Raw genomic sequence first — 21,274 nt, forward strand, 5'->3', positions numbered from 1 at the left:
CGGAACTTATCAGATCAGACAATTTTCCAATATTTAATCTTTTATTTTCCCAGTTTTGCTGAGCCCATGTGAACTGTCGTCTCAATTTCCTGTTCCTAGCTGACAGGAGCGGCACCCGGTGAGATATTCTGCTGTTGTAGGCCATCTGTTTCAAGGTTCGATGTGTTGTGTGTTCGGAGATGCTTTTCGGCATGTGGCATGCTTTTCGGCATTTGGTTGTAACAAGATTATTTGAGTTACTGTCGTCTTTCAATTGCCATGAGGCAGTCTGGCCTTTCTCCTCTGACCTCATGGCATCAAGAAGACATTTTTGCCCATAGCTTTGCCGCTTACTGGATATTTTCTCTTTTTCAGACCACTTTTTGTAAACACTACTGATAGCACTGATAGTGCTTAAAAATCCCAATACATCAGCAGTTTCATAACTATGCCACATTGTTCAGTCACTTAAATCACATTTCTTCCTCAGTATGAACCTCAGCAGATCATCTTGACCATGTCTATGTGACAAAATGCATTAAGTTGCAGCCATGTGATTGGCTGATTAGATACTTGCATTAATGAGCAGCTGAACAGGTGTACCTAATAAAGTGGCCCGGTGAGTAATAGTCAAAATTGCCTATAAAATAATACTAATTACAGCTTTACAAAATATATAGAATTATTTAGTAATTTAATATGTGTTTTATTGTCTATACCCCGTATCCTGTACAGTTTGAATGGGGCCTGGAGGCGTTTCCAAGGGAATTTGCGCACAAGGCTGGAAGGGGTGGCAATCCATCGCACACGCACGCTCATTCACACACTACAGGGTCAAACCAGAGTATCTGGAGGAAACACACCAACCACGGGGAGAACATGCAAACTTACATACACACAGACCACGTTCCGAATCGAACCACTAAACCACTAATGACTAAGCCACCGGGCTGCCTATATGGTTCATGTAATCTTATTTTAGGATGTACTGAATAAATTTAGTGAAAAAGGGGAGTATTTGCAGTACTATAGATCATGACAACTAATTAAATGTGTGAGAAGATTTAGTGAACTGTTACAGTGGATGGCCATGATGCAGCTGGAGCACAGGACAATGAGTAACTGTCATGATAGTAGCAATGGGTGTCCGACAGGGGGCAGTATGGTCACATGCATAAAAGTAAAGATTCTAAAAAGCACCTTCAGAAATAAGCCATAGCTAAGGAGATGTAGGAGGCACACTTGCACATAGGGAAACCTAAGGAGTAGAGTAGATAGGAAAATAATAATGGATAACAAGAAGCAGATGTGACTAATTAACTGCCATGGCAACAGAAACAGGAAGCAATAACCATATAAGGAAGGTCAGATGGTGGATAATTCAACGACTGGAGTACTGGAGAATGTTTTACACATTAACCAAATAATAATAATAATAATAATAATATATTTAAATCATTTTCCAACACCGAACCTTTGTAAATATGCATTTAAGAGTTTTAAGCAATTTCAGGCAACAATGCAAGTCTTGTTGCAATTGTACTTCTAAAGTACTTTCACATTACACAATACATTTTTCTTTACTTTTTAGCTTTAATTCTAGGGACTGTAGAAACTGACATTACATTGTGTGATTAAATGTCTCATGTACGTTTTCTCTATTTACTTTTACGTCCAGTGTACGCAAAACCAGCAATTATCAACTCTTGCGCTTTGACGTGCCTTAGTTTAGTTGCTTTCTCCAAACATCTGTTACTTTGCAGTGTGTCATTGAAAATATTAATTTCTACACAGACATTGTTAGTCATGTGACATTTTAGGTGCTTGAATTGATGTACTGTAGTCAGAGTAAACACAAAAGCACTTTGCATATTTTCCCCAGTGGGCCCAAACAAGGACATATTCAGGATCTAATGAGAATGTCTTTCAGACCTGAAAACGTTAACACCCTAGATGTCTTCAGGACTAATTTCCTAAAGTACTCATATTAAAGGTGTCTTAAAGATGAGTTTAAAACCTCTGGAGTATTAAAACCCTTAAAACTCAAGTGGCACAGATCTGTGCCGGAAACATAGCATAGGTCAATAACAATTTAAAAAAGTGCTAATATAGAAAGCCTTTCCAGTGGGTGTTGATAGAAGAGGCATAAAGTAGAATGAAATGTATAGTTACTTTTATAAAGGGTACATTTTACCACTACCGGAATATGGGAATGATGTCGCAAAAATGTGGAACTCTTAAAATGAGCGGAGAGCCTGGAGCCTATACCTGGAGACTTGGGGCACGAGGTGGAAACCAATCCATACACATACTCAGACTCATTCACACGCTTTGGTCAATTTGGGAACGTCAGTTAGCTTCTGCATGTCCTTCGACTGCGGTAGGAAACCAGAGTTCGTGGAAATAATCCGCCAAGCACGGGGAGAACATGCAAACTCCATTTACACAGAGACAGGAATCGAACCCGGACTCTAGAGGTGCAAGGCGACGGTGCTAACCACTACACCACCTGCCAAAATGAGGATATTATTATTATTTTTGGTGATAGAAACAACCGAAAACAACCATAAAAACACTCAATCGTGTGCATCTGTATTTTTGTTTTATTTTTGCTGAGTCATGTTTGTATAGTTGGTTAAAATGAAATAAAAATCTATTTAGCATTTTGCTTATTTTGTGCTGAAAAAAGGATGTCACTCAGTACTGCACAATCCTGAACCCTGTATATGTTTATTAAAAAACAAACAAAATGCTTTAAGTTTTAAGGACTACATCCACTAAAGACGAACTGAGGTTTAGTCTGCATGCTCACTGGGTCGGGATTAAACGGGAATATTGAAAATATGTTGCAAAAAAACAAGAGGAATAAGATAACATAACATCAGCACTGGGTTCAAGCTATTAGTCTTGAATTTGTTTTATATGTTAAAGAAAGAAGTCTGGGGAGTCATTGAGTTTGGAATCCATGTCTGCGTTTATTCCTTTGAAATAAGGGCTTTCCTGCTATTTACAGTACTTGCTTTCAAAGTTATGCCTTTTTTAAAGCACCATTTGGTTTTGGAGACCGGCTGTTTGGAGCTAAAAGGAGATGAAGGAAATTTCTTTTGCCATCTGGCCTGAATTTGAGCGTGCCAACAATGCAGACGCTTCTGATACAGACCGCAGGACAGATGACTGCTGACTGTGAGAGGGGGAGGTCCCAAAATTAGAGACAGGGAGGGAGAGGGAGGGAGTTCCTCAAATTCTGAATGCACTCTACACACACACACTGTAGATATTTACACATGGTGCACTTTGTAGCCAGAGTGCATTCTGTAAAGAAAATGGGATGAGCAAGCAGAACAAAGATTAACCAGACCCGGGGAAAGAAGGAAAAACTTCACCACAGTGCATGTGAGAGTCACCTGGTAATGGAGAGAAATGGAGAAACATGCAGGTCCCTGAAGAACCAAAGAACACAGAAGTAGAGGATGAACAGGTGTGTCTTTGTGCGCGTGTGTGTCCTGTTCTCTGTTCTGTGCCTCGGCGCTCATGTCTATGTAGAGTTTAAGGGATTTTATGTGAAGAGCCGGAGGACACTTGCTCCCACAAAGGAACCTCAAAAACACACCAGGACTCTGGGAGTTTTGGAGGAAAGCAGAGGATTGAGTGAGTCAGTGCCCACGTGCCACCTCACGGGCAGACAGAAAGACAGAAGGGTGAGTGAGAGTTTGATTTCTGTATAATTTTATTCTTTGATTTATTCATTTTTGTTTTCATGTTGTGTGGAATCTTGCATGTTCTGGTGTCTATAAGGGGTTTCCTCTGGGTTCTCCAGTTTCCTTCCACCTCAAATTCAAATTCAAATTTTTTTTGTCACATACACAGTCATACACAGTACGAAATGTAGTGAAATGCTTATACGACTGCCAGTGACCCTAAAAGAGAATTAAAGTTTACAAATAAGAAATAAATATGAATAAAAGAAATACGATAGAAAAATTAAATAGAAAAATTAAATAAAACTAGGAAAAATAGAACTAAAAATAAAAATAGAAATATGATGTACATAAAAATAGAAATATACTGTACAAATTGAAATATACTGTACTGGGTGTGCAAATATGCATAGAACAAAGTGTCTTTGTGCAAAGGTTATTAAAGTGTCTTTGTGCGCTGGTCCAGGATGTAAACGTAAACATTTAGTGTAGTTGTGAAGGTAGGTGTGCAAAGTTATTAAAGTGTCTTTGTGCACTGGTCCAGGATGTAAACGTACAACATGTAGTGTAGATATGGTGTGGATCGTGTCCCATTCTAAGCAGTTACACACCCACCAAGACCAGAACATACCTCTGCTGCAGAAGAGAAGTTCATTTAGAATCACCAGCCTCAGAAATCACCAATTAACAACCAGCACCTCAGATTAGAGCCGTTATTAAGGATTTACAGAGCAGAAGTAGCAGAAACATCTCATTATCAACTGTTCAAAGGAGATTATTGTATATTTTGGATGCTATAATGTCGAAAGAAATAACAAGTCAGGAATGACTATGAAGTGAGAAGGTGTGTCCAAAGCTCTTGCTTGAATGCTAAACATTTTTTACCTTACTTTTTAAAATATTTTTTCATTTTTGTCATTTCCTCCGGGCTGCCGGAATTAAAATAGATTTTTAAGGCTGCATCATTGGAGCACAGTCCACAGAAGCGGCTCTTATTGTAAAGTGACAAAAAGCCGATTAAGACTGCAGGCTCATTTAAATCTCAAGCAAAACCCTGGTAATTGAATTGTTGTCTTACACACACACACACACACACACGCACACACACACACACACACACAGAAGAAGGCCAGATGTATAGTTATAATGCGATCCCTCAGAGAAAGTGTCTTCTGTGGATACAAATGACTTGGATTAGTGAGTAAGGCTTTGTGCATCATATCTGATGTGGGGTCTGGATTGAGAAGGCTGTCCCAGTGTGGATATGCATTTCCAATCCTAATCACTTTGTGTGAATGAACAATCCACAGAGATGAAAAAAAACACACCCAAGTAAAGTTTTCTGCTCTCTTTCTTCTCGTGTATGTGTGTGTGTGTGTGTGTGTGTGTGTGTGTGTGTGCAGTGTGGACTGTAAAGACCTACTTGTCTGATCACGATGTTGGAATTGCGGACACTGTGACACATCACAGCAGGAGCTCAGACTTCCACACACATACACACCACGGCCCTCAGTTCCTCTCTGTTATCTCACACTCTCTCTCTTAACCACACACAAATGAACAATGACACATACACACACTGGTTCACTTGCTCTCGACGGCACACAATGTCTAGTTTGTCTTATCACTGAATATTCCTTTGTCGCCGTTTTCTTCTTCCAGCTAGATTTTTACCCGACATGCAGCAACATCCTGGAGTGCATAAAAGCCCTTATTTAGTTTCAGCCTCTCACATAAGCAACAGCAACAATAGGGCTCTTAGACAAGAACATTACACATGCCATATGTCTGTTCTCATTACTATACTGTACATCATACATTTTTCACAGAGCTCCATACTGGAACAAGGTAAAAAAGTAAATTTTTACAAATCCGTACTTTTATAAATATTCAGAAACGTATGTAAAGCATGATAAAAAAGAATTGTTTAATGACATTTGCACAAAAACATGTTAATCTATTAAACTACATAAATAGCGTACAAACATGACCGCCAATGTTAGCACACCTAATGTAACCAAGGTGTATTTTATTTCCATGGTGTCTTTTTTATATACTAGTTTACTTTTTCTGGTTATTCTTTCTTGTTCACCATCGGACCAGGGCCTGTATCCTGTATCCTGTTAACAACTTTTCTCCGCATTTTATACAACCATCCCCAGAATGAAATGCAGTGAAATGCTTAAACAAGAACAAGAAATGTGCAAACTATGAGTCATGTGCTAATGTGCAATGTGCTGAGTAATGCCCTTCATCAACCAGGTGTGGAGGAATCAAAGGCAAGTCTGATCAGTTTAGTCCTATGTGGTCTTCCTTCCTGTGTTTGCCTTCAGGGAGTGGAACTGCTTTCCTGACCCTAATAAAGAAGAACAGTCCATTTCTCGGGTTGCTGATGTCCTTTACTATCTTCCTAGATTTCGTCCAGCACCGCTTGCTGTAGATTGAGTATGGAGGGAATTATAACATTTCCCTTTCCTAGTGTCCAGGTGAGTTAGGGTTGTGTGTAGGAGGTGTGAGATGGCATCATCAGCAGAGGATGATGAAGTCAGTCTCTGACCCGGGCGACAGTGTTTGAGGCAGACAGGATGGGGTTTCTTTGGGACAGAAACAATAACAGACTCTTTAAAGCATGTGCAGATTACCGATTGGACACTTGAAGGGGGAATTATGTTAAAATGCTTTATGTTGACTACAGCTCACCACCAAGCTGGAGCACCTGGGGCTCATCTCTGTGTCAGTAGATCTCCAATTTTCTGACTAGCTCTCGCTTTCAACACTGGAGCCCCCCAGGGTTGTGTTCTGAGTCCCCTGCTGTACTCATTGTACACTTACGACTGCGTGGCAACTACTAACTCCACCACATTCATCAAGTTTCCTGATCGCTGACAACGACGAGATGGCCAACCTGGAGAAGATTGGAAATCTGGAGAACTAGTGCCAGAGGAACAACATCCTTCTAAATGTCAGCAAGACAAAGGAGTTGATAGTGGACTTCAGTACAAAGCAAAAGAGGAACTACCAAACCCCTGTCATCAACGAGAGCCCAGTGGAGAGAGTGGACAGCTTTAAATACCTCGGTGTCCACATCACGCTGTACCTATCATGGTCCTGTCACATTAACACTTGGTGAAAAAGGCCCAGCAGCGTCTACCTCCTTAGACGCTTGAGAGATTTCAGACTGCCTTCCAGGGTGATTAGGAACTTTTACTCCTGCACCATAGAGAACATCCTGATGGTAAACACCACGACCTAGTTTGGGAACAGCACCATGCAGGACAGACGAGCTCTACAGAGGGTGGTGAGATCAGCCGAGCGCACCATCCGCACAGAGCTCCCTGACCTGCACTCAATCTACAGCAGTGGGTGCTGGACCAAGGCCAGGAAGTCCGTGAAGGACCTCAGCCACCCCAACAATGGACTGTTTTCCCTGTTGCGGTCAGGAAAGTGATTCCGCTCCCTGAAGGCCAACACAGACAGACTGAGGAGAAACTTCTTCCCGCATGCAATAAGGTCTTGCAACCAAAACACCACACACCAAAACATCCTTTTGCACACTGCACTTTATGGACATTTCTCACCTGACAATTATAATTTATTTATAGACATTATACATTTGTACATTTAGGCACAATTGCACTTACCCTGGATATTTCTGGACATTTCTAGACATTTATACTTAATTTCATTTTTCACACTTCTGGTCATTTTATTTTTGCATACTTTCTGGACATTTATATCCATTACATTTTGTACAGTTTTGCACATTTTTCATATTTTTCGAATTTGTACAGACATTATTGTGTATTTGTTTATCCCGTATTTTATATTTTATTCTTAATTCCATTCCCTATTTTTTTTTATTTCTATTGATAATTCAAATTTTAAGGTCATAAGGTTGTATAAGCATTTCACTGCATATCATACTGTGTATGACTGTGTATGTGATAAATACAATTTGAGTATTACAGTGAACACCAGTGCTAGCTGGTCTGCTGAGGCTTTAAGGACTCAACCTGAGATTTTCATCTGGTATTTTGCATTTGTCTAAAAGTTCTGTAATAAAGCACCTTTGTACCTGCACCTGCTTTGATATATTCATACATGACTTCTCCTACAAACGGAAAACCACACAGTGCTTCAAACATCAATCAATGAATAAAATCCAGTAAAACCAGATCAAACACTGGCAGTGCTTTGGCAAGATGGAGTCATTTACTATTGGTGCAACAGATGAAGCTGGACACAGGATTAGTGACATTGCTAATGGACAGGAATGTAAGCGCAACGATTTGGTAATTATTTGAATAGCCAGATAAATATGGAGCATAAATAAAAGATTATCACAGTCAAATGATTAGCACTGTCGCCTTGCACCGTGAAGGTCCGGGTTTGATTCCCGCCTTTGTGTCTGTGTGCATAAAGTTTGCATGTTCTCCCCGTGCTTGGTGGGTTTCCTCTGTGTTGTCCAATTTCTTCCCACGTTGCAAAGAAATTCAAATTAGGCTAATTAGCATTCCCAAATTGCCCATAGTGTGTGGATGAGCCTGTAAGTGTGTGTGTCCTGCAATGGATTAGCACCCTGTCCAGGATGTACCCTGCATCATGCCCCAAGTCTCCTGTGATAGGCTCCAGGCCCCTTGCGACCCTGAATACAGGATAAAAACGGTATAGATAATGTCAGAGTGAGTGTAAATTTCTAACAATGCTAACATGCTAATGCAGTAGCTTAAACCGTAAGAACTCAATACAAATTAAAACAGGACAGGAAATGAACTCTGGATCATTTCCACAAGGTGGTTTTAATGTGGAGGTTTTTAAGCCACAAAGAAAAAAGACCGTTCTTATAAATCACTGTGGATTTTTAAAGTTTAAAGTGTTTGTTGTCTCATTGTGTCCTTGCCAGTTCTAATTTGTTAGCCTGCTAAAGAATTAAGAATTAGCTATGACTCAATCGATTAAACTAATTGTCATTACTCCCTGTAATTCTTTATTTACAGTTTAAATAATATATTAATATAGTATATATTAAACAACACTTCTGTATTGTATTTATGTGAACTGCAAAATAAACACACAAAATTATAAACAGAAATCCACATTAACAAACGTTTCTACATCTGAGATTGTACCATGTTGATATAACTGACATTAACCATCTGGACCACACGCATTCAGAGGGAAAACGAGGAGTGTCTCATACACACAGATGACATCCAGTCTAAAATATGCATACTGTAAACAGAAAGAGCTAACAAAACAGCCTGAATAATCCACCATGAAAAGATAAGAAAGAACACATGGCTTGTACAAGTACTGTGTAGGCTGTTTTTATTTTTTGGCGGTTGGACAGGAGTATAAAGTAGCAAGCCTATTAATATTTGAGTTTGGAAACTTACAACATTATTTTTCATATTATGAGAGCAGAAGCATAGAATTACACTATACAGTATGGCCAAAAGACTGAACATCACATTGTGGCAATGTTGATGCAATGTTTGCCACTAAGTTGGAAGTACAGAATTATATAAAATGTCTTTGTATGCTTTATTATTAGAAGTAAAGTGCATAAAACCTGTTCCAGCCTGAGGATGCTCCTGTGCACAAAGTGAGCTCCATGAACACATGGTTGATTAAGTTGATGTGAAGAACATGAGTGCTCTGATTTCAAACCAAGTTTACACCTTTGGGATAAACTGTAACATTCATCCCAGGCCACATAACTGAAAATGAGACGCTTGCTAATCCTCTTGGCAAAATTTCCAAAATGTAGTTAAAAGCCTTTCCGAAAGAGTAGAGGCTAGAATAGAAGCAATGGTGCGGCCAACTTGATGTTAATGCCATAGCTTTCTACAAACATATTATCTCTCCAAATACAGTATGTTTTGAGAAATAGTATAGAAAATATATATATTTTATGAAGTTAATTTAATTGTTCCAGGTTTATTATCTCTGTAGTAACATGGTCTGAGGGTATTTTAAAGAGTAAGAGAGAGAAAGAAATAGAAAGCATCCCCCACTGTCCTTTGCTGCCTACCAATAAGTTGAAATAGGATACACTACGACAAATGTTATCTGTCAGCTTAAAAATCAAATATCCCATACAGACACCAACAGAAGACAACCAGTTTTAGAAACTATATCAGTGTCAACCAACCATTATGCGGCATTTGGGATTATTTATTTTAAATATATTAAATGACCAAATTCCAAAGCCGTAAGAAGCCATAGTGACACAGGTGTCACAAACCATTTAAGCATTCTGGAAAGTTCCTTACGCAGCTTTATCCTTGATTTAATCTCATGAAGACCCAAAGTGACATCTAATGAATCTCCTGGTGCAGTCATTTGACAATTTGTGAATTTGTGTACCCATGACATTATTTCCAAAAAAAAAAAAACATATCACATGTGACAGAACTAGCTAATTTCAAAAAGTTTGTTTTTCAGCATGTTAAATAATTCTACATCATTTATTATTTAATAGCATCTAATATTTTTACTTAACCTGTTCTGACTGCATTTCTTGAACAAATTGATAAAACGAATTAAGAAAATATTTCAGTGATACATGTCACCAACAAGTAGCCTGCACCTTTTGATTGGCAGATTATACTGTGTAGTAAGACTATTCAGAGCTTTTTTGTGTCAAAAGTAGTATTTTAAAATCAATGCAAAATTTAAATGTAAGTACAAAAAAGTTTAATGCAAGTAACATCCACTTGATTTTCCCAAAACACAACAAATATATGATATTGTATATAAAACAGGCAGATGAGACAACATTAAATCTATAAAAGTCTTGAGATTGCACTTGCAGAAACAAATCAATCACGTCTTGCTTCTGTCTAAAAAAAATTGTGATACCTGAGACCACAACAGCAATTTAAAGTATTTAATTAAATTACATGATGTGGATTAAAATACAGAAATTGGAACAAATGTTTTACTGCAACAAACTACAAATTGCCTAAATATACAGTTTACAAATTGAACATTTAAAGCATTCGGCATCACCAGTCTACCAATCTACTAGCCTGATCGTCTGTCATCATCTGCACCTGTTTCTCACTGGTTTGATGGTTTTTATGATTGCCTTTGGAAGCAAAATATGTAGCAATTACAGGGGGCTCAAGACTTTTGCACAGTACTGTACCTTAAATTCATTCATTCATCATCTATACTGCTTATCCTATGTACAGGGTTGTGGTTGGGCGGGAGCCTATTCCAGGTGGGGTACAGCCCCTTTGCTGAGACGCAAACCCAAATCACCTACTTTAAAGGCAGCTATTCTAACCACTACTGTACACCATAAGCTGTTGACGTGGACTCGGCCATACGTGGTGTTGCTCTTGGTCTTGCCCCACTGTTACATTTGGACTTGCCTCCGTCTTGGCAATGGTAGTCTTAGACCCAACACTATGAAAATTTTAAATACGTACTGTATATGTGTACATTAATCATGGCTGGAAAACCCTGAAAGCAAAATCACCTTAGAGCTTCATGCAGACTGTAGCTCCTCCACAGTTCAGACATGAATTAAAACCACTTGTGCAAACACATGATGAACACAGACACAGCAACTTTTGTACAGAAGCACTACCAGCACACTCCTCATCTTAGCTTTTTTGTAAATTTAAGCTGAAAAAACAGAAAAACTATTAGTTTGTTATCTTACGTTAGTATAAATTTAAACAGTGTGTTCTGAACACTCCAGCCTGCTCTACTCCAGCTCACATCAAAACGACTTACACATTTCTTTTTAACATACCATACTCACAAGCCTATGTCAGATTAACTTCTTTAATTATTAAAACATCATCCTAATACCTTACATTAATAGTATTACTGTACGTTCCCTTTGAGGGTGAGCGAGACACTGAGCGGATTTCACGCTTAAGAACTACAAGTTATAAATCTCAATATTAAATAAAGTCTGGGTGACTCACAGCATGAGAAATCACACAGCATGAGAAATAAAATGGTTCACTTTTAATAAGCTTACTGATTAATTCTGAAAAAAAAAACATTTTTTTCATTAATGTTTTTATTATTACTTTATGGGTCAAGGTTTTAACCTTAATGCTTTTTTTCATCAAACATACAGTTTAAAATGTACTCTTTACTTCTTATGCAGTATAACTCTGTAAACAACATAGGATTTAATTGTGTAATAAATCTCTGTTCATGCTGTTCCATTGGCCATGCCTAAAGCAGTGCAGGATTTCCTTTATATCCGCCCTGGCGCACTGCACAGGGATGATTGATATGGTACCAATGCAACTGAGATAATTTTGTTTCTAAACTTAATGCTGTAATCATGCCTTCAAACAAAAAGGGGTGAGAAAGGCAACATGTTCAAGCATGAGCAAAATAAATAGGAGAGAAGGATTGATTTTCATCTGTGGAACAATCAGCAGAGCACACACACATACACACACACAGACATGGGAAAAACGCATGCACAAACCAGTGTCAGCATTTTGTATGTCTTGTGCATGCACTGGTTGATGAGAAAACTTTCATGTTGTGCAATTTATCCCAAAGCCTGATGGGAAACTTATATTCTGGTTGTTTTTTTAATGTTTAATATGACGATCATAATCATTACATCGTCCATAAATGAGGGTGTTTTATTTATATTGTAAACATAAAGACATTATCCAAGCAAAAAAATTGAACAAAGAATGATGATTTATACAGTGTGTGGAATTTTTTATTTTATTTTAATAAATTCTAACAAACAAAAATACAAAAAACTAATTCCAAAAAAAGGAAATAAGCTTTCTCAACAAATATTTTTAGCAACTTTATATTGTATGCTTTTGCTTAAGGCCATTGCTTAATCTATTGCTTTTGTTTTTGTAGGTTTTCGAAAAAACCTATTGGATGTTTAAAGCAGAGCAAACTTGCTTAGTAGATATATTCCAAGTCAGTTCAATTGAGTTTTATCCGTATAGTGCTTTTATCAGTGAGCGCTGTTGCAAAGCAGCTTTACTAGAACACAAATATTTGATATGAATAAAAAATATGTGTCCAAGCATTTGTGAGCAAGCTGGAAATGATGAACATGAGGGAGAAAACTAAAGATGAGCCAGGCACAAAAATCTGAGTGAGCTCAAGAGAATGGGAGAAGAGGAGACAGAATTCAAACATACCAGTTCAATACTTTATGCTTGACTAAACAAATAAGTTTTCAGCTTGGACCCGGAAATAGGATGGCTATCAAATGGCTATCCCATAACTGTGAGGCTTCCATTGTACGAGGCACAAACAAATAACCTGCACCTTTTAATAAAAGTAGGCATGGTGGATTATAAAAGTTTACTTAGGTACCACAGTTTTATAGGTCAAATTTTTAAATGGACATTTCACTGCAGGTGTGTGGATAGAAGAGGATAAAATTTGTTAAAATGCTTCCCTTCCACATACAGCAGTTATGAAGTTGGATAAAATATATGGTACATTTTTTGCAGTTTAAAATGATCACATACTGTACTGTATGTAAGTAGGACTAATGTGTGCTTTTTATTTATCCAGATAGCTAGTGTATTATTATGTAAAATGTATCTAATAGAGATAAAGCCTAGTAAAGGCTTACATTTTATAATCACCCACCATCTGTTAATTATAGACAAATAAAAGCAATTTGTTTAGCAATTAATTTTACATCATAATTTACCTTACAGTATTTCATGGTACCTGCGTACTGTTCTTGATCTCTGAGTTTTCTTTTACTCAGTTTAGCTGTCGTTTCACCTTACACAGGGATATCTGAGAAAAAAAAAGAAAAGAAAAAGCTCCAGGGCCTTTTTCCTTTTTATAAACACGTTGAGTAGACATCAGTGTAAAGAGCATGGAAGGACGAATCTAGAGTCATTAACGTCTTTCATTTGCACTCAGTGAACTGTACCGCCAACCTCACGAACCATTACACTCTTCTTTATTGCTGTCTTTTACAATTAGAGGCACAGAACAACTTATTATTATGTATTTTATTTACAAGGTGATAATATTCTCAAGATCTCTCACAAACATACACACACACATAAGGAGTGCACATTAGAGGTATTAATAACCCACCAAACACACTCACACCTACATTGTCATAACAGTAAGAATCTTTGTCCCACTCTTTTTTTCTTTATTTTCTTGTCTATTTTTCTCTCTTTACAAAACAAGCGTTATGTACAGTATTATACAGCATATCCACAGCTGGTGCAGGTGTTCTCAAGCGTTTTACCATCCAAGCACCACTTTAATTGTATAAACATTCCACAGATTGTTTCAGTACATATTCGCAGTGCAGATCTCCAGATGGGTAAATGTGTCCAATAATATGATGACTGTTTATTTGATTTATTATCCCTGCTATCAACTACCAACATATTCATGCATTTAATTATAAACATAATAACACTGATTATATGATTGATACGGATCGTGGATTTTATTACATTTCATTTTCATTGGTGCATTATGCGAGAACATACTGTATGTGCATAGAAATTCATTTGACAAGAAAAAAGTCAGCTACTCACATAACAGAACATGATACCCAAACTTACACACACACACAAAGTGGTGTAAATAAGTGTAAATGCTGTAAAGTCTGACCATAGCAGATGCTTTTAGAAGCTGTCAAAAGCTTCTGGCAGAATTCTGAATGGAAAATGAACTCACTGTTTTTGGCAGGTAATACTCTAATGGAGTTATGGCAGAGACATTTGCCTTGGTAAGCAAACATTTACTGTGCTACAGTAGTCTGAGTGAGGGCAACTGGTACTGTAAGCAGACATGAAGCATCTTGCACAAGCGTGCAAAGCAATGAGAAGAGTCCGTTGTGTTTTGGAATTAATCAGAAACCGTTTCCAACAACATAGAGAGAGAAAGTGCATGTCTCACTAAACACATTAATCCATTCAAGATCTAACCTTTTGGAACAACAGCATTTCTGTTTCTAAATTCTGTGTTTAGGCGGCATGGTGGTGTAGTGGTTAGCACTGTCGCCTTGCACCTCCAGGGTCCGGGTTCGATCCACCCAACAGCATTTGGGAGGGGTTTTCATGATTAAACTGAATGCAGACACACAGTGAACATATGTAACTTCACACCACCATTCTGTCCAGTGGTGCAACCCAGATAAGGGTCAAATGGTTACTGAATTAAATAGGGGGCAAATACTTATTATTACAATTTCAGAGCTTCGTCTGTAAATGACTGAGTTTTCATACATCATTAATTAACTAATTTAAAATGCATTTGGAAATGATAGTTTGTTTGTTTGTGCATTTGAACAGGAAATAACTTCAGTTTTACCCTGGGCTGAGAATCTCTGTTTTTTTCCTTCCTATTTATTTGTCTGTACATTCCTTCCCTGTAATTGTCTGACTTTAGTTCATGTGAAACAGTTCATGCGAAGGTCTTCACTGGCATACAGCATTTATAGCACTAACAATAGAAAATGTATTCTGTGCTCAGATTAAATACCCCAGTTTTTAGTGTTTAACATGGATTTTCTTTCTTTTTTTGTTATTCCTTTTTTCTTTTAATATAAATTCAGAGTTTATTCCTCAGAATTCTGCCTTTGATCTCAGAATTGTAACACTTTTTCACATTGACTTTTAAGTCATAAATTAGAGATTCAGAAAGAAAGTCAGAATCTTGAGATTGAAGTCAGAATTCTGAGAGAGATAAAAAAAAACATCTATTTCCATTTTGTGCAACCGCCGTTGTAGGACCTCCATTCAACACTTACACACTTGTGGAAATGGGAAATTTGGCAACACCAATTAGCCCAATCTACATCTCTTTGTCAACTGTGGGAGGAAACCAGAGAACCTGATGGAAACCCACCAATCGCAGGGAAAACTCCATGCACACAGACCTGTCTAACCAACAATCAAACCCAGAACCTTGAGGTGCAAAGTGACAGTGCTAACCACTAAGCCACCATGCCGCCAGATCTGTTGTAAAATGTATTTTATTTATTTCTGTCAAACAGTCCTGAGTACCATACATCCAGCTGTGGTTGGAAAAGAACAACTGATAAACCTGATCCTTTTTTGTTCAATCCGTTTCTCCATTAAACATCCTATTTTTCTCTGTTCTTGTTGGTCTCTCATTGCTGTTTTTACAGTCTTTTTAATCTTTCTCTCTCTCTCTCTCTCTCTGTAGTCTCTCCGGTGGAGAATTGAGCTGGAGCCTTGGGCCAGTAAGAGTCGCACCCTGGAAGATGAGGCATTCAGATTTATCAAGTACATCACGACACCACAGGTAAACCCACACACTTGCTTTTATTACACAGTATACTGTACATGAATAAAGAACATAAAACCTTCTTTTTAAACTCGGTCCTAACTTGAGTGCATTGCCAGAATTGGCTTTGTATCTCAAGGATTTAATAGAAGTGTCTTCAATGAGAGAAGAGGAACTGATGCAGAATTGAGTCTTACAGTGGGCTTTGACTAGAAGGGTTGCATTTGAAAAAGAAGCTGCATTTGCACAGAGCTCATACATGTGCAGAATATACCGTGCTAAGGTCTATGTGGCATATATGACTGGGATAAAACTGTAGATGAGGAATTTATTCCATGAGACGGGGTACACACTGTACACCTGGTACACCCACACTACCGGCAGTTTGGGATCGCCAATTATCCTAATCTGCATGTCTTTGGAATGTGGGAAAAAACTGAAGTACCCGGAGGGAACCCATCAAACAAATAAAGAACATGCAAACTCTCCCACAGACCCAAGGCGGTAATCGAAACCCAGCCCTAGAGGTGCGAGTTGAAAGCGCTAACCCCTACGCCACTGTTGTGCCAATTTGGTATTATTTTTGGAAGTACGCAATACTTTTGTGGATATTCAAGGAATTTTGCTAAGATGCCTAAAAGAAAAACAAATCTTGAAAAGAGGGATTACTGGAGAAAGGGAAGTATTTGCAGTAGTTGCATACAGACCTGAGCTGGGAATCAAACCCTCGACCCTGGAGGTGCAAAGCCACAGTCCACTATGCCAATGTGCATGCAAATGAGGAATTATTTAAATCATAATCTGCTTTTAAAGAAAAACATTTGACACAAGACCAAAATGCTAGGACACTGCAAAAGGTCAATGCATTTTTCTTTTTTTTTTCTTTACACAACATTTAACGTACAACCTAGCAATACCTAGAAATACCCCTAATAATAAAAAAGTAAACCCTACATTATTTAATATTTTGCAAGTCGATTTTTATGTGCATTTTTAATAAAATGTCTTTCTTACATAAGGACAACTGTTCATAACAAAAATTACTTTAAATAAAATTTTAAAAACAGCTAGGCTATTGGCAAAACAGCTAACATCGCTACAATTAAGGTACAACAACAGTGCTTCCATCAAACAAAAAAATCTTATAACACATTTTACTGTGGGATATATTATAGCTTACAATGGCTATGTACTATGTATATACCATAATATACCACAGTATAACTGTAATACTTCAAACGGCTTATTTAGTAATAGAACAACAGGGTGGGTCCTATGGCACCTAGTATTATGGTGTGTACTTTGGTGAAGACCAGGATACTTACTGGGCATCTCAGTGGCTACTACAGTTTAAAGAGTATCTAACATGGTATATTTGTACATACTAGATCATACTAGATATGTTAGTACAGTACTTGTCAAAAGTTTGAACACAAGAGTTGAAATTATTTCCTGGAATTTTGGAATTATTACAAGTTTTATAAATTATTTTCTGATTTATAGAACGATACTGGATTAAATAACATATATGGCATTAGGTAATTAACTAAGAACGACAGTCAGTTGTTATTTTAAGAGACGAAGGTCAGCTGCTCTGGAATCGTTATTGCAAGAACAGTCAAATGCATTGGATGGATGGATGGATGGATGGATGAATGGATGGATGGATAGATAGATAGAAATTTCCCAACAAAATTTCCAGTAGCAAGGATAATAACATGCTGTAGTCGACAATAAACATGTAGTTGCAATTACAGATAATCAATTATGTAAATACAAAAAAAAAAAAACCTGGAAGACGACCATAACACAACAAAAATAACTAATCAAAAGAGTATAATATGAAATGAATGTGTGCAAATAGGGAAAATAAATTTTCACTAATGAATATTAGTGGATAGCCCATAAGGGGTGTACATGAGCAGATAATTAAATATGGATGTGAACAGTGCGAATGTTGTGAAGGAAAGCAGCCTGTTTAACTGAGGATAAGTCGTGGAAAACTAATACTAGTGGAAAAATAGAACTAAACAAACTGTAAATCAGGTTCTTCTTCTTATTATTATTATTATTAATAATAATAATAATAATAATAATAATAATAATAATAACATTAAATCATTTTAATTGTCCCAGTGAGGTCAAAACTGTCTTGGTGGTGGTGTGCATTTACATACGTTAAAACATACCCACCTCAAACACACACACACACACACACAAACACACACACACACATATAAAAAGCGTGATAAGGAATTGGGCTGAATACCTACCACAATGTCATGACAGGCCTATAAAGAGTCATGACAGGCCTATAAATTGCTCCACCCTCTCTCTCTTTCTCTCTTTCTCTCTCACATATTCACACACAGACACACACACACACAGTGTAGATAGAACAAACTTGGCAGTGAGTGTCGTGCACTGCAGCTGCAGGTGATGAATGAACACTCTTATCTCTTTCCTCTCCTTGGAAACCAGTATTAGGCTCAAACTTCTCTCTCCATTACAGCGAGATTTGCTTTTTCACAACCTCCAAAAGAAACCACATCGGGATCACAATTAGATTACATGCACCTGATAATGAAAAGTCAAAGTCTATGTGAGGCACTCAAAAATAACATATCCTTCTTTAATGTCTGAAAAATAAACAGGAAAAGGAAGAAGACACAATATACACGAAGAAACATCCCATAGCGAATACTAGGGGGAATCATGTAGGGCAAAACACTTTAACATATTAAACAAATACACAGACATATCCAAGTGAGTAGCTCTTTTCTAGAATGGTTCGGCTCTAATTGTTCACTTCAAATAAAAATTTACCATTAATCTATTAAACCAGATGAACCTTTGACTCTGGCTTCATAAAATGGCTGTAAATTGTGTGCCATGGCCTTCAGTCACTAGATCACCATGCGAGAGAGATTGCCAGGGAGTGTTATTGAGTCACCAGCTGAGGCAATATTGTGCGGAGGAATGGTGATACTGTAAGCCGAGTTTTATAATGTGTGAGGTGAAGGTGAGAAAAGGAAGCTGCAAAAGATGTAGGTTTGGGAGAGGAACGCGAGAAAAAAAACACCAGGTGAAGGTAAGATTGGATTTTTCTTTAGCAATGAAAGTAGGTTAAATAAAAATAAGACGGCAGAATGAAAATGTAACCAAACCTTTCGACAGTACCTTCAAAGAATGATTGTAAACCATTTCACATGTTCTCCTGATGTGCATGTTGATCGAATATAATAAGAGTAGTGAGTGTGTGTGTGTGTGTGTGTGTGCGCATGGTTCATCCCATCTACATCTGTATTCTTGCCTCGCACACCATGTTTCTCTATAGACTCCGGATCCACCATGACACTGAACAAGATAAAGAAGTTACAGATGTATAATTGAGTATTATTGTGTATACATGTATGTGTATGTGTGTTTTGATGTACAGCTATCCTGTAGGAATCCCGCAGACAGCCTGCCAGCTCAGGGATCATGGGCGCTATGTTTGGATAACCGATTCAGCCTGGCAAGAAGCATCAACTCTAAACACTGTCGAGTCTACTCGCTTGGGTGAGTTTCACTCTCTTTTCATTGTTCTCTTTGAGTTCTCACACAATGTTATTGCTGGCTAAGGTGCTTCAATGAAGTAGTGAGTCAAGGGTATAAATACGTATATGATTATTTAATTTGTTTCCTTTCTAATAAATTGACAGAAATTCTGTTTTTACTTTGTTATTATGGGGTACTGGGTGGAGATCAATAAGGAAAAAACAACTGTAGTATCAAGCTGCAATATACAATGACAAGGGGAAAGGGGTGTGAATACTTTCTGTGATGACATCAGCGCCCTACACATACACAAAGGCAAAAAGTCACATGTATTCCAATCTGACCATTCTCATTCAAGTTGCATGACCATGTATTTTAGATATATATTTATGGTCATGCAACTATATATATATAGAATACCTGACAGCTTCGGACTTACATTATAGGAATAGTATTGATTAAGTGCACTGAGTAAGCAAAACAAATTCCTATCCAAATATTATGAGCATTATTAAGTTATCTAATCTAGGATATATATATATATATATATATATATATCGTGAAACATGATACTCGGTGCTTGTAAACTAAGACAATGCTCTTTTTTTAAGTCAAAAATTATAAAAAATCGTTGCTCGTAAACCACATTACGTAATCCGAGGTTCCACTGTATATATATATATATATTAGATAACCTAGGACCCCATACGTACAAACGGGAATCAGATCATAAAAACAACCATTAAAAAATCTAATCTGTGCCCCATTAGGGTAAAAAATTGGATCTGTCTCACATCAGACTGGCAATGTGAACACAACCTAATAATGCTCATAATATTTTGGATAGGAATTTGTTTTGCTTACTCAGTGCACAATGTAAGTCCGAAGCTGTCAGGTATTCCTTTATTTACATTTACATTTAGGCATTTGGCAGACGCTCTTATCCAGAGCGACTTACATTTTTTTTTTTTTTAATCTCATTACACATCTGAGCAGTTGAGTGTTAAGGGCCTTGCTCAAGGGCCCGACAGTCGCAACTTGGTGGTTGTGGGGTTTGAACCTGGGATCTTCTGAACCATAGTCCAATGCCTTAACCACTGAGCTACCCCTGGCCCCCACACACCTCCACACATTTGGTCTCCACACACCCACACACACTTTTCTTCATCTGCATTCAATCGAATCCCCTTAACTGAGTCAGCACATTATAGCATAAGCCCTCGCTCTTACTCTCTCTCTCTCTCAGTATGCGCCCAGCTGTATGGTAATAACCCAAATAATTGGCTCTTACTTAAATTAAGGCAAACTCAGGAACATCTGTATGAAAGAGTGTTTGTTTTTCCCATGGTAACCGTACTTCATAGGTATTCTTCAAAGGTTTTTACACATTTAGAGGAAGGGTTTAAATAATATTATGTGTGTAGTAATATCATTTCTAAACCTAATTATAAAAGGTAATTTGTTTAAACATAACAAGCGTTCGAGGTCAAATAAACAGGGCTTTAATAACTAAATCACCTTAAAGGACTGGAAGCAAATGGCACAGTTTGAAATTTACCAAATCAAGGTACAGTTTACTCACTTTCAGGAACCTTTTCCAGGGTTTTTAGACTACCCTGGGTGATTTATTTTATTCACCAACCTCAGTAGGTATAACCCAAGTTCGGGATTGAATTAGGGATCCTGGAGGCGTGATACCATCCATGTTATTATAATATGTTATTATAAAATGAAAACATTTATCTGATTTATGGGAGCAACAAAAAAATGGTTAAAGCCTCCTTGATAAATTTCAGATCTAA

At 37.5% G+C, this 21,274-nt stretch overlaps 1 protein-coding gene across 1 annotated transcript in view; it reads left to right on the forward strand.

The window, feature by feature from the left end:
* The first annotated feature begins 3,299 nt into the window (after positions 1 to 3,299).
* Positions 3,300 to 21,274, forward strand: part of mettl24 (methyltransferase like 24) — a 32,194-nt gene continuing 14,219 nt past the window's right edge. Inside the window, exons 1-3 of the mRNA XM_053479595.1 lie at positions 3,300 to 3,677; positions 15,852 to 15,950; positions 19,372 to 19,493. Of these exons, the coding sequence (XP_053335570.1) occupies positions 3,450 to 3,677; positions 15,852 to 15,950; positions 19,372 to 19,493 (449 nt within the window). The 5' untranslated portion in view covers positions 3,300 to 3,449. The remainder of the gene's footprint in view (positions 3,678 to 15,851; positions 15,951 to 19,371; positions 19,494 to 21,274) is intronic.

Source organism: Clarias gariepinus, chromosome 2 (genome assembly GCF_024256425.1).
Source record: "Clarias gariepinus isolate MV-2021 ecotype Netherlands chromosome 2, CGAR_prim_01v2, whole genome shotgun sequence".
Taxonomy (NCBI): Eukaryota; Metazoa; Chordata; class Actinopteri; order Siluriformes; family Clariidae; genus Clarias; species Clarias gariepinus.